The sequence below is a fragment of the Monodon monoceros genome, unplaced genomic scaffold (assembly GCF_005190385.1).
Source record: "Monodon monoceros isolate NGI ecotype Baffin Bay Population unplaced genomic scaffold, NGI_Narwhal_1 Super_Scaffold_21, whole genome shotgun sequence".
Lineage (NCBI taxonomy): Eukaryota > Metazoa > Chordata > Mammalia > Artiodactyla > Monodontidae > Monodon > Monodon monoceros.
In genome coordinates this window covers 19,017,454-19,031,437 of record NW_021703778.1, presented here as the reverse complement: position 1 = coordinate 19,031,437, position 13,984 = coordinate 19,017,454, and the positions used below count along the sequence as shown (strand labels likewise).

At 39.7% G+C, this 13,984-nt stretch overlaps 1 protein-coding gene across 9 annotated transcripts in view; it reads right to left on the bottom strand.

Moving 5' to 3' along the window:
• ANKRD26 (ankyrin repeat domain 26) overlaps nt 1-12,735 on the bottom strand; it is an 89,374-nt gene extending 76,639 nt beyond the window's left edge. For 4 of the 9 annotated variants that reach the window (XR_003795895.1, XM_029237770.1, XM_029237771.1 and 1 more), the window contains exons 1-3: nt 12,366-12,733; nt 3,924-4,038; nt 3,588-3,761 (exon numbers count right to left, since the gene is read on the bottom strand). Coding sequence is in view for 7 of the 9 variants with exons in the window: in XM_029237770.1 (XP_029093603.1) it covers nt 3,588-3,761; nt 3,924-4,038; nt 12,366-12,595 (519 nt within the window). In the remaining 2 variants the exon portion in view is untranslated. Of the gene's footprint in view, nt 1-3,587; nt 3,762-3,923; nt 4,039-12,365 lie in introns of all 9 variants that reach the window. The other 5 variants (XM_029237773.1, XM_029237774.1, XM_029237769.1 and 2 more) reach the window with 4 other exon arrangements.
• Between the last annotated feature and the right edge of the window lie 1,249 nt (nt 12,736-13,984).

The following is a 13,984-nucleotide window of genomic DNA, read 5'->3' as shown; positions in this document are numbered from 1 at the left end:
AACCTATCCAACGATAACCAATTAACCTCATAAGGTTTACAGACATTCCAATGGGAATGTGATTCTTCACATGAACATGTAAAGAAAAAGAGTTTTTTTAAAAAACCAACTTATAAATTCTAACTTGAAAATTTCAATCCCATTCTTAAGAGATTCTTTTAAAATATGAAATAGATTATAAATTAATGACTGTTTTAAAATCTAGAAATATTTATCAAAATAAACTGGAATACAGGAACTGGAAACACAGATGCTTATGGAGGCAAAGTAGGCGACCCAAGTAAGTGAAGAACCCAGGTGAGGCCAGCGAACCGGAGAACGCGCGCCATACAGAAGGGGCACCCTTTGCACGGCAGACCAAACAGTAGCGTGGGCTCAAGGGGGACCAGATTGGATTCCTTAAGAGAAGCCTGAAACGCAGATTTCTGCATGAGTCTCCTAAATTTTAAATGCTGACTCAATTTGTGGAGGAAAGCTAAACACATCCAGGGGCCACATTTAGTCTATAGCCCACTTGTGTTATGTTTGCTGTGAGTGTTTCCAAACGGGTGGGTATAAAGCAAATATTTGCATGTAAAACCTTTCCTTTCTTTAGTATCATGTGTTTTACAAAAAAAAAGTGGGTCCCAACATGTAATAAAAATTTCTATTAAGATTCATAATATCCACTTCAAGAATGTTTCCAATGCCTGTTAAAACTACAATCTATGGGCTTCCCTGGTGGCGCAGTGGTTGAGAGTCCGCCTGCTGATGCAGGGGACACGGGTTCGTGCCCTGGTCCGGGAGGATCCCACATGCCAAAGAAAACTACAATCTATTTCTATAATTCTCCCTGATGTTAACCAAATGGATAATTAGTTCATAAGACTGCTGAAACTAAATTATTAAAACAATTCCTATCTGTACTGTTACTAACTTCATGGGTTTTGATGTTTAAAACTATCATCTTGCTTATGCCAGGGCCCAGTGAACCTAACAGACACACTGCAAGAGTCTGTCATGCAGCTTTCACCAGAAGAAGGCTCATGCTTTACTACTACTGCAGTCAGGAAAACCCTGTTTGTGATAGACATCTGCTGACCTAATGACCTGGATGATAACAAAAGGTGCAAAAATCGCAAAGGGTCATACTCTACTTATTAAATGACTCACCATAAGCAAATTTCTAAAGACTCTCTGAGTGCCAGTGAATGATTAGTGGTTGGAAGGAAAAAGGAGTTATTCTTCAAGCCAATAGATATTGCCAATAATATCCCTTTTACCTTCTCAATCACAGAGGCAGAGAAACATAAAAGTCAGGCTAATATTGTTGGAAAGGAGGGAGTTGATGGAAGTAGCATCTATCAAACTCCAACTCTTCTAGAGATTTCTTATTTTTGAGATCTGTGAATTTATAAATCACACTCATCCATTCCATTGTTCTTAACCAAGGGCTGTATCAGAATCTTGAGGAAATATTTCCAAACACACATGTCTGGGCCTTCCTAGATTTATTCAGTCAAAATCTTCAGGGGAGAGCCTAGGCTTGTAAGGTTTTTATAAGCTCTCCCAGGTGACTGTGGTTCACGAGCACAGTTCTAGCTGAGAATTAGTGTAGCAACCATGTCGGTCTCATCTCCTACCCACGTGGCCAATTCCTTTTCTCAACTGAGGATTTGAAAAAAAAAAAAAGAAAAGTGTAAGAGATAAGAGCCACCAAAACTACATTTAATTTTTCTGGGTAAATAGGTAGAACAGGGACGAGTAAACTCAAAATGCAACTTGATCTCATTACTTTTAAACCCTTTACTTCCCATCAAGACGTTCTAGATTTGAGAGCAGAGTCTAGACTCTTATCTAAGTGGCTGTTTCTGCCAAAACAGGATAATATGTCAGTTAATTATTTGTTCTTCTCCCTTATTTCCCATTTAATCACCACACATTCACTGCCAATCTGATTTCCTCTGAGTCCTCCTAAAATTGATCTCTAGGCAAGGTTACAATTCACTTAGGCTCTTTCCCAAAATAAGAATTATTATCCCCGAAACCTGAAAAGAACTTTGCCTAAATACATAAACTGAAGGGGAAAAAAAAAACCCAAAAACCTCTTCTTGGCACTTCCTAACTGCCAAATTTCCAAATTGGCCTGCATATTTATTTATTTTTTAAAATTTATTTATTTATTTTTGGCTGCGTTGGGTCTTCGTTGCTGCGCGTGGGCTTTGTCTAGTCGCGGTGAGCGGGGGCTACTCTTCCTTGCGGTGCGCAGCTTTTCATTGCAGTGGCTTCTCTTGTTGCGGAGCACAGGCTCTAGAGTGCAGGCTCAGTAGTTGTGGCTCACGGGCTTAGTTGCTCCTAGGCATGTGGGATCTTCCCGGACCAGGGCTCGAACCCATGTCTCCTGCATTGGCAGGCAGATTCTTAACCACTGCACCACCAGGGAAGCCCAGCCTGCATATTTCAACTGCTCTGTCCTTTTCCTTTTTCCCTCTGAAGCCTTAGGCAATGAGAGAGAAATCATTTTTACATAAATCATTTTTTAATAAAATAGGAACTTGTCAACAGCAGCAAGATTGCTATTATTGTAAAATGCTTTTGTTTTGTTTGAGTTTTAGGACAAAGTCTATCTCCAAGGCAAGTTTTGCATTTCTGTGTTGTTTTACACTAATCAGGAAAAAAATTTGAGCGGGGGAAAAAATATTTGGGGAAAAAAAAAAGTCTTACCTTTAACAAATGCAATGTTTTCACAAATATCTGCTATAGACACATAAAAGAAAGCTATACCCTCTAATGCTCCTTTAGAAATATAATGATTTAAAGTGAAATCTTAGATAATTAAGTTATTTCAAAATATTTTCACTCAGGGAATGCTTGAGCTTCCAAATATGTAAAACTGACCCCATTTATGTCAGCAGAGGGAGTTCCTGGTGGGGCTGCAGCAGGAGGAGGTAATGTGTATCCCAAAGAAAAAGCAGGAACAGCAGCTTCGCCATCACCTGCTCCCCATGCACAGCTACAACCCTGCTGAGGAGCCACCCGAGGCTGAGCGTGGAAGACCCCAAGGTGTACACGGTGGACCAAATGGCCACCAGCATAAGTGAACACCCTTGCTGGGTGTCAAATACGACCTGCCCCACTTTCCCCGATCTTAGAACCTGGGGTCCTGGAGGGCTCAGAGCCTGCTGCCTGCCCTGGCCACCTGCACTCACCCAGCTCTCCCTGCTGGGTACTGGGTCTCCTTCCTCCTCCCATCCATCCCCAACAGCACCCATTCCCTGAGCCCCTGCAAGCAGCCAGCCGCCACCTCACCTCACTCCCCCCAGGTCTTTGTCTTGTGTGGGCTCTGAGACCACCACCCACTCCCAGGCATATCCTAATGGGAAGATTTTCCTTCTGGGGTAGAAGGGTGGCTGGGAGACAGAATTGTGCTCTTTCTGTGAGCACCACCTTCCTCCAGCCCGTGACTTGGCTTTGGAGTTGTTTCCATGGTAACAGGCCCTGATGGGTGGTATTCAGTATACATATTATTATAGATAAAACATCTGCAGCTAAAACAAAAAAAAACAACCATGTATTGCAAATATTTTGTAAATACAGTTGAGCTATACCTTGTTCCTTGCTTCAATGTTGGCGTCATGTGAAAGCAGCTTTGCTGCGAGTGATATATTCTGATAAAGGGCAGCATAGTGGAGAGCAGTGTTGCCACTGACATCCATGACATTTGGGTCGGCACCATGTTCCAGCAGAATAGTTGCACACTCCTCTTCCTGGCATTGTATGGCCTGTAAGTGTTATGCCAAGACACAGACTGTAAATTCTAGGAATTCAGAGTAAACATTCCAGAAGTTTCACCAATTCGTTTTATTTAAATGAGATAAATCCATTTTTATTCTAAGCAGTTAAATCAAATCCATCTCACGTTGACATGGTTGGCTACTATGTACCTTCATCAGCGCTGTCCTGTTTTCGTTGTCACAGAGGTTAAGCTGGCATTTTCTCTCCACTAGGAGAGCTACCACTGCTGGATGGCCACTGGCACAGGCCAAATGGAGAGCAGTCCTACGAAACCGAGAGGAGTTTTTAGGAAACTGTAGTGCACTATGTCAAAACATGCAATTGTTCATGTGATTGAAAACATTTAATAGCATGCTATTCCTATCCCTTTAAAACAAATATTTAGTTTTCTTCTGGAGAAAGAACAATATATATTAGCTCTTCTTACTCTCCACATTAACGAAAGAACAACCTGCTTGAACAGAAAGAACATGACCTTGAGATTCAGCTCAACTTGGGTTTGAATTTGACTTTAACTGTGTCACTTATTAGCAGTCACTTAGCCTTTCTGTGCCTCAATTTCCTCATCAACAAAATGGGGATAGAGCAGTAGTTATCTCACAGGACACCACTGTGATGCTTAAATGAGAACCCATGCAAAGGGTTTAGAACTGTTCCTCGCACAGATAACAGCTCAATAATTATTAGATAATATTATCATAATTATTACTATTATTTTACAAGGGCAACATTTCAATTAAGTAAAAGGATATTATACCTCTTTTGAAGATATATCTTGAGGACTAGAGAGAACACTGTACTTCAATGATTCTAATATGCTCATTTTCTCACATTTTAACATCTCTGACATTGGAATGAAATTTATAATTCATGATGTGTTACAACTATAATTGGTAGCATTTTTTGTCTGTTCGTTTCTCATTTTTCCTGTTGGTCTAATTATCTCTGTCTCTGTGCCTAAAGTTGCCATTTTTAAAAATTTAAGTATAGGTGATGTATAATATTATATATTACGGAATTTCCCTGGTGGCGCAGTGGAGAAGAATCCACTTGCCAATGCAGGGGACACAGGTTCGAGCCCTGGTCCCAGAAGATCCCACGTGTCACAAAGCAACTGAGCCCGTGCACCACAACTACTGAGCCTGCGCTCTAGAACCCGCGAGCCACAACTACTGAGCCCACACGCCTAGAGCCCGTGCTCCACAACAAGAGAAGCCACCACAATGAGAAGCCCGCGCACCGCAAGGAAGAGTAACCCCCGCTCACCACAACAAGAGAAAGCCTGTGCACAGCATCAAAGAACCAACGCAGCCAAAAATAAAAAAATAATAATAAAATAAAAATTATATATCATAGGGGTACAACATAGTGATTCACAATTTTTAAAGGTTATATACTCCATTTATAGTTATTATAAAATATTGGCTATATTCCCCATGTTGTACATTGTATCCTTGTAGCTTATTTTATACCTAATAGTTTGTACCTCTTAATCCCCTACCCCGATCTTGCCCCTCCTCCCTTTCCTCTCCCCACTGGTAACCACTAGTTTGTTCTCTATATCTGTGAGTTGGTAACATTTAAAAAAATTTCTATATTAATATATAAAATAGTGGGGCATCATACAATCCATGGTGCCTCACATCAAATGAAATAATGGTCTATATAACAGGTCTACTGCAGTTCTAGTCACACAGTTGGCACTTAAATAACTTTTAGTTCTTAAAGGCATGATGAGCAATACTGTAAATCACCTATACTTCAATTTTTAAAAAATAATAAAATAAAAGCAGCACGGGGAAAGAGAACTAAAATAACAAGCAAAACAAGAATTTTTTAAAAAGTAATTCTAACTCTGATTTTCAGGAAACTTTAAGCCAAAGGAAATTCAGGATTCAAATGAATAGGAATGGCTCATTTTATTCAATATTTACATTTATAGATTGTGTGAAATCAGACATTTCCAACGATCAATATTAGTATTTAATACCGTTATAAATGTTCAAAAGGACAAGTAAAGGTTATCCTTTACAATTTCCTACCTTCAGAAGTGCTTCTGTTTGAAAGAAGGGAGAAAAGCTTCAATTGAGACTAAGCCTTAATACTTCAAATTTTAAATTTCTCATCTTGCTCATGGGGGCAACATGAAGTTTTTAAGGATGAAAGAGTTCTGAGAGATAGATGCAGGGTCCTGAGTAGAAAGCATCTGCTACATAATAGGTATTCAAGTTATATTTGATGAACAAATGGATTAAACAATGGATAAACATAACTGGAGAGTTCAATAATTTTTTAACATCTTTATTGGAGTATAATTGCTTTACAATGACTTATTAGTTTCTGCTGTATAACAAAGTGAATCAGCTATATGTATACATATATCCCCATATCCCCTCCCTCTTGCGTTCCCTCCCACCCTCCCTATCCCACCCCTCTAGGTGGTCACAAAGCACCGAGCTGATCTCCCAAGCGATGCAGCTGCTTCCCGCTAGCTAGCTATTTTACGTTTAGTAGTGTATATATGTCACTGCTACTCTCTCACTCCATCCCAGCCTAACCGTCCCCCTTCCTTGTGTCCTCAAGTTCATTCTCTACGTCTGTGTCTTTACTCCTGTCCTGCTCCTAGGTTCATCAAAACCTTTTTTTTTTTTTTTTTTAGATTCCATATCTATGTGTTAGAACATGGTATTTGTCTTTTTCTTTCTGACTTACTTCACTCTGTATGACAGACTCTAGGTCTATCCATCTCATTAAAAATAGCTCAATTTCGTTTCTTTTTAAGGCTGAGTAATATTCTATTGTATATATGTGCCACATCTTCTTTATCCTTTCATCTGTTGAGGGACACTTAGGTTGCTTCCACGTCCTAGCTATTGTAAATAGTGCTGCAATGAACATTGTGGTGCATGACTCTTTTTGAATTATGGTTTTCTCAGGGTATATGTCCAGAAGTGGGTTTGCTGGGTTGTATGGTAGCTCTATTTTTCGTTTTTTAAGGACCCTCCATATTGTTCTCCATAGTGGCTGTATCAATTTACATTCCCACCAACAGTGCAGGAGGGTTCCCTTTTCCCCACACCCTCTCCAGCATTTACTGTTTGTAGATTTCTGATGATGGCCATTCTGACCAGTATGAGGTGATACCTCATTGCAGTTTTGATTTGCATTTCTCTAATGATTAGTGATGTTGAGCATCTTTTCAAGTGTTTGTTGGCAGTCTGTATACCTTCTTTGGAGAAATGTCTATTTAGGTCTTCTGCCCATTTTTGGATTGAGTTATTTGTTTTTTTGATATTGAGCTGCTTGTATATTTTGGAGACTAATCCTTTGTCAGTTGCTTCGTTTGCAAATATTTTCTCCCATTCTGACGGTTGTCTTTTCATCTATTTTATGGTTTTCTTTGCTGTGCAAAAGCTTTTAAGTTTCATCAGGTCCCATTTGTTTATTTTTGTTTTTATTTCCATTTCTCTAGGAGGTGGGTCAAAAAGAATCTTGCTGTGATTTATGTCATACAGTGTTCTGCCTAAGTTTTCCTCTAAGAGTTTTAGAGGAATTTCATTCCTCTAATTTCATTCTTTTACATGTAGCTGTCCAGTATCCCCAGCACCACTTATTGAAGAGGCTGTCTTTTCTCCATTGTATATTCTTGCCTCTTTTATCAAAGATAAGGTGACCATATGTGCATGGGTTTATCTCTGGGCTTTCTATCCTGTTCCAGTGGTCTATATTTCTGTTTTTGTACCAGTACCATACTGTCTTGATTACTGTAGCTTTGTAGTATAGTCTGAAGTCAGGGAGCCTGATTCCTTCAGTTCCATTTTTCTTTCTCAAGATTGCTTTGGCTATTCAGGGTCTATTGTGTTTCCATACAACTGGTGAAATTCTTTGCTCTAGTTCTGTGAAAAATGCCATTGGTAGTTTGATAGGGATTGCATTGAAACTGTAGTTTGCTTTGGGTAGTATAGTCATTTTCACAGTGTTGATTATTCCAATCCAAGAACATGGTATCTCTCGCCATCTGTTTGTATCATCTTTAATTTCTTTCATCAGTGTCTTATAGTTTTCTGCATACAGGTCTTTTGTCTCCTTAGGTAGGTTTATTCCTAGGTGTTTTATTCTTTTTGTTGCAATGGTAAATGGGAGTGTTTCCTTAATCTCTCTTTCAGATTTTTCATCATTAGTGTTTAGGAATGTAAGAGATTTCTGTACATTAATTTTGTATCCTGCTACTTTACCAAATTCATTGATTAGCTCTAGTAGTTTTCTGGTAGCATCTTCAGGATTCTGTATGTATAGTATCATGTCATCTGCAAACAGTGACAGCTTTAATTCTTCTTTTCCGATTTGGATTCCTTTTATTTCTTTTTCTTCTCTGACTGCTGTGGCTAAAACTTCCAAAACTATGTTGAATAACAGTGGTGAGAGTGGGCATCCTTGTCTTGTTCCTGATTTTAGATGAAATGGTTTAAGTTTTTCACCATTGAGAACAATGTTGGCTGTGGGTTTGTCATATATGCCTTTTATTATGTTGAGGTAAGTTCCCTCTATGCCTGCTTTCTGGAGAGTTTTTATCATAAACAGGTGTTGAATTTTGTCAAAAGCTTTTTCTGCATCTACTGAGATTATCATATGTTTTTATTCTTCAGTTTGTTAATATGGTGTATCACACTGAGTGGTGTATATCGAAGAATCCTTGCATTCCTGTGATAAACCCCACTTGATCATGGTGTACGATCCTTTTAATGTGCTGTTGGATTCTGATTGCTAGTATTTTTTTGAGAATTTTTGCATCTACGTTCATCAGTGATATTGGTCTGTAGTTTTCTTTTTTTGTTACATCTTTGTCTAGTTTTGGTATCACAGTGATGATGGCCTTGTAGAACGAGTTTGGGAGTGTTCCTCCCTCTGCTATATTTTGGAAGAGTTTGAGAAGGACAGGTGTTAGCTCTTCTGTAAATGTTAGATGGAATTCTCCTGTGAAGCCATCTGGTCCTGGTCTTTTGTTTGTTGGAAGATTTTTTTTATTTATTTTTTTTATCAGTATGCGGGCCTCTCACTGCTGTGGCTTCTCCCGTTGTGGAGCACAGGCTCCGGACACGCAAGCTTAGTGGCCATGGCTCACGGGCCTAGCTGCTCCACGGCATGTGGGATCTTCCCGGACTGGGGCACGAACCCGTGTCCCCTGCATCGGCAGGCAGACTCTCAACCACTGCGCCACCAGGGAAGCCCTGTTGGAAGATTTTTAATCACAGTTTCAATTTCAGTGCTTGTGATTGGTCTGCTTATATTTTCTATTTCTTCTTGGTTCAGTCTTGGAAGGTTGTGCTTTTCTAAGAATTTGTCCATTTCTTCCAGGTTGTCCATTTTATTGGCATATAGTTGCTTGTAGTAATCTCTCATGATTCTTTGTATTTCTGATGTCAGTTGTTACTTTGGAGAGTTCGATATTTTTAAAGAAAACTTTTGGGAAGTAAAGCAATACTTATGCAATAGTAATAATCATTTACATTTGTATTTTTGATTTTTTATTTTCATAAGGACACAACTAAAACTCTATAAACTTTTGCAATAGTAATAATCACCACTTATATTTACTATATTTTATTTTCATAAGACTGCAATAAAGTAAAATGATTAATCCATAATCATTTACATACTATAGGTAATAAAGTTACACAAAATCAAAAACGTGTATATAGCGAAATATATACCTAGTAAAATCTACAGGCATGGATAAAAAGATTCCCTTTACTTCTGAAGAGGTTAAAAGTTGTCAGAAGATATCAATCCTTGAAAAACTTCCAAAAAAAAAAGAAAGTGAGGAATTATTTTTATCTGTACAAGATTCATATTCCTGCTCTCTCCCAGGATTATTTCACTAATACTAAACATTTACTAGAATTTTTGTACATGTTCACTGTAGAAATTACAGTTTTTTGTTTGTTTTTTTTTTTGCATTTATGCGGGCCTCTCACTGCTGTGGCCTCTCCCATTGCGGAGCACAGGCTCCGGACGCGCAGGCCCAGCGGCCACGGCTCACGGGCCCAGCCGTTCCGTGGCATGTGTGATCCTCCCGGGCCGGGGCACAAACCCGCATCCCCTGCATAGGCAGGTGGACTCTCAACCACTGCGCCACCAGGAAAGCCCCACAGGTTTTTTTAAAAGGAAAAGAAAGCTTCACTTATAATATAAGTGTGCAGAAATAACAAATTTTATCATATTTTTGGCTAAGATAAGACCATAGTCTTCTTGTGTTTATATATAATGAAACTGATTTTTTTTTCTCAATGTTCTACCAAAGTACATCTCTGCAGGTCAACACACATCTGTTATCTATGCCACCTTCAATGGTCACATATTACTCCATACCAGATACACTGTAATTTATTTTTAAAATCCTTTGAGTTCGTCTTAATACATTGCTATTTTAAGCAGTGTTGAGAACAACAAATTGTATGTAACCTATCTCTAATTTATCTCTAATTATTTACCTCTAATTTGTATAAAGAGAATTGATGTGTAAAGGGAATATACATTTTTTAAATGTGTTACTTATCACCAAATTGCCTATATGAAAAGTCAAAAGCAACTTAGACTTTAAACAGCAGTATAAGTACCACTGTTCTTCATCGTCACAAACCTTGTGAAGGGAAAATGTTTTTCATTCCTCTTTAACTTAAATTCCTTTTATTACCAGAAATGCTAATTTTTTTTCCTATATCCATTGGTCACTTATGGATATGCAAAAAAGTACTTTGCTCAATTTCAAATTAGAGGTTTTTTCCCCTTACTGATTTCAAAGAATTCTCTGTAAAATGAAGATATGTTTTCTTGCCTGATACAAATATGTTGATATATTTTAAAAGTTCATTGTCTTTTATTTTGTTAATCTTCTTTTCTGATCTACAGAGGGTTTTAATTTTTTTATGTTGTTAAATCAACCTCCAGAATTCTTGCTTTTGAAGTCATTCTTAGGAAGGTCTTTGTCAGCACAAAAAATGTACAAATAGGAATTTTGTTTTCTTCTGGTCGTTTTCTCACTTTGAATATTTAAAATTTTTGATCTGTACTCCATTTGAAACTTATTTTTGTGAGATAAAAATCTAGTTACTTTTCTCTAAATAGTTAGCAGTTTACTTCTCCACCATTTACAAACAATTTATTTTTTCCTTCTAATATGAAATGTCATCAGTTCAAGTTCTAAAGTCTTACATATATTTGGGTGTTTGGGCATTTTCTATTCTGTTCCATTCACTTATCTGTCTTTTCAGTTGTTAGTAAACGAATAATTTGTGGGAACTTACAGCACATTTTGATATCTAGAAGGGCAAATCTTTGTCTACTACATAAAACTTTTAATTTCATCACAACAAATAAAGAAAGCATGTGAAACTCAAAAAATTTTAAACCACCATATGCTTATTTGGTTTAAATATGGGAAGACCATATTTTAAGAAAATGAGTCTTCCTATTCAAGGACACAGCCATCTTCCCACTTCAAAGCTGTCTTCTAAGGTCCTTCCGTAGAGAACATATATACATAGGTGTACACTGATATAAAACGGATACTGCAGGCTTCCCTGGTGGCACAGAGGTTAAGAATCCGCCTGCCAATGCAGGGGACACAGGTTTGGGCCCTGGTCGGGGAAGATCCCACATACCGTGGAGCAACTAAGCCCGTGTGCCACAACTACTGAGTCTGTGCTCTAGAGCCTGCAAACCACAACTACTGAGCCCGCATGCCACAACTACTGAAGCCCGCGCACCTAGAGCCCGTGCTCCACAACAACAGAAGCCACCCCAATGAGAAGCCCACACACTGCAATGAAGAGTAGCCCCCACTCGCTGCAACTAGAGAAAGCCCACGTGCAGCAGTGAAGACCCAACACAGCCAAAAATAAATAAATTAAAATTAATTAATTAAAAAAAAAAGAATCCGCCTTCTAATGCAGGGGACACGGGTTCGAGCCCTGGTCCAGGAAGATCCCACATGCTGCAGAGCAACTAAGCCCATGGGCCACAACTACTGAGCCTGCGCTCTAGAGCCGGCAAGCCACAACTACCTAGCCCACGTTCCACATCTACCTAGCCCACGTTCCACAACTAACTGAGCTCGCGCGCCTAGAGCCCGTGCTCTGCAACAAGAGAAGCCATCACAATGAGAAGCCCGCGCACGGCAATGAAGACCCAACACAGCAATAAATAAATTTTTTTTTACAAAAAGATACTGGATTGTATCTGAAGAATTTTTAGTCCATTAGTTTATCTGTCACGAGACATCATTTTCCTCATTATGCACTTCTCTGTAACATATAACATTACGGTATAAAAATGTGTACATTAAAAAGATACTGTTCATGTTTAATTTCGTTTCTGTGGTTACTGACATTCAGTCAAATGACTTTAAAACTGTCAGTAAAGTGCTCTATAAGGGGAATCATGAGCGGGTCCGAAACCAGCTAAGGCTTTTGCTGCCTATAAAGTCTGCGGGGCGCGGGATCCCACGTAGGTGTCCACGAGCCTCGGAGGGGAAACTGACAGCAGCGACCCCACCCAGGCCCGCCCCGCCTCCTCCCGCCCGCCCCGGTTACCTGTTCATCTTGTCCCTGTCGTTCAAGCCATTCTTCCCAAGCAACAGAATCTGCTGCACTTTGGCTACGTTGCCCACGCTGGCAGCTTTGTGGATCTTCCCGAGATCCTTGTCTCGGATGTGGTACTCGGGCCGGGAGTTGATTCGATTACCGCTCTCTCTCCGCGAGCTGGTGAAGGAGCCGAAGGGCGACTCGCCCTTCTTACTTCCGAAGCCAAAAATCTTCTTCATCGCAGAGCCTACAGGCTTCAGACACACCTCACCTCCCCCCTCGGCTTCTCACAGTCTCCTGAGCCTAACACTAGCGGTACAGATAAGCCAACGCGGTCTGGCCACAACATCCCAGCTGGGAAACTCCGCGGTTTCTCATGTTTCAGCCCAGACTAACCCTAGCCAAGCGATACAGCTAAACACAGTGCGCGTGCGCGCCTTGTAAGAAGGCGTCACTGCGCTTGCGCACAGAGGACCGGAGACCAGGAGTGCCCAGTGCGCATGTGCGAGGCCCAAGCGTCTGAAATCTCTGCGATTCTTTGTGGGCCGCGCTGGGTTCTTTTCCAACGTTGGTGCGAGCTGGCTGAGCGTTTCTGGACGTTTGCAAATGTTAGAATCTCCCGTGAGAAAGTCGTCTTCGCATGCGACTGGGGCTAGAGCGGCGTGGAGCTTCAGGATGCTGAAAGCCACGTCCCCCAGAGAGCTCCCCTAAAAATACTCTCTAAATCTCCTTATCCCTCAGTTTATTCCTTTCCACATCCCTCTGGGCCCCAGGCTTTCTCCATGGAATTTAACAGATGTACGTACAGAAAGCTGTTTTCATGGTTCCAGAGATTGTGGCAACAGGTGTCACCAAGTGCAAACTTAGGAGAAACCAACGCAGGTTCTCCTGATGAAATGAAGACGCGTTTCCGCATGCCTCCTGACCCTCCCCTGTGGCCCAGCGTTCCGTCTGCACATTTTCTTCACTTATATTTTAGTTTTTGCTTTTATTTTCCCCTAATTAAATCTTTAATCAATTCAAGATTTATTTTGGAGCATGGTGTAACGTTTGAGAACTTTTTAAAAAATGGTTATCCAGTTGTCCCAAACAATCCATCTTTCCTCACCTAGTTTACCCCTTAATCTTACATTTAATTCTCGGATGTTTTTTCTGTTTCTGGGTTTTCCATTCTGGTCTGCTTCTTCTAGCGTCAGTAGTGTATAAAATATAAATATCTATTACAGGTCCAAGGTTCCCCTCCTTATTCTTCCTTTTCAGTATTCTCTTGGAAATGTTTACCTCTGCATTATTTGAGATGAATTTTTAATCACTATGCCAAGCTAAAGAGAGTTCTTTGTGAGATTTTAATTGTAATTAGGTTAAGAGAATTTTAACTGAGAATCAGTCTCTTGTATCAGTGTATCCAGGTACATGTTACGTCTCAATTTGTCTTATTTTATGTCCTTCATTAGCCTTTGGTAGCTTTTTTCATTATGTAAATCCTGTACACTTCTTGATATATCTGTACCTGGGCTTTTTTTTTTTTTGTAATGGTATATTATTCTTTTCATTATAATTTGTAAATGATTATTGTTTGATATCTGTGTATTCTTTTGACAATGAGAGTGAAGAACTTCTTTAAGCTA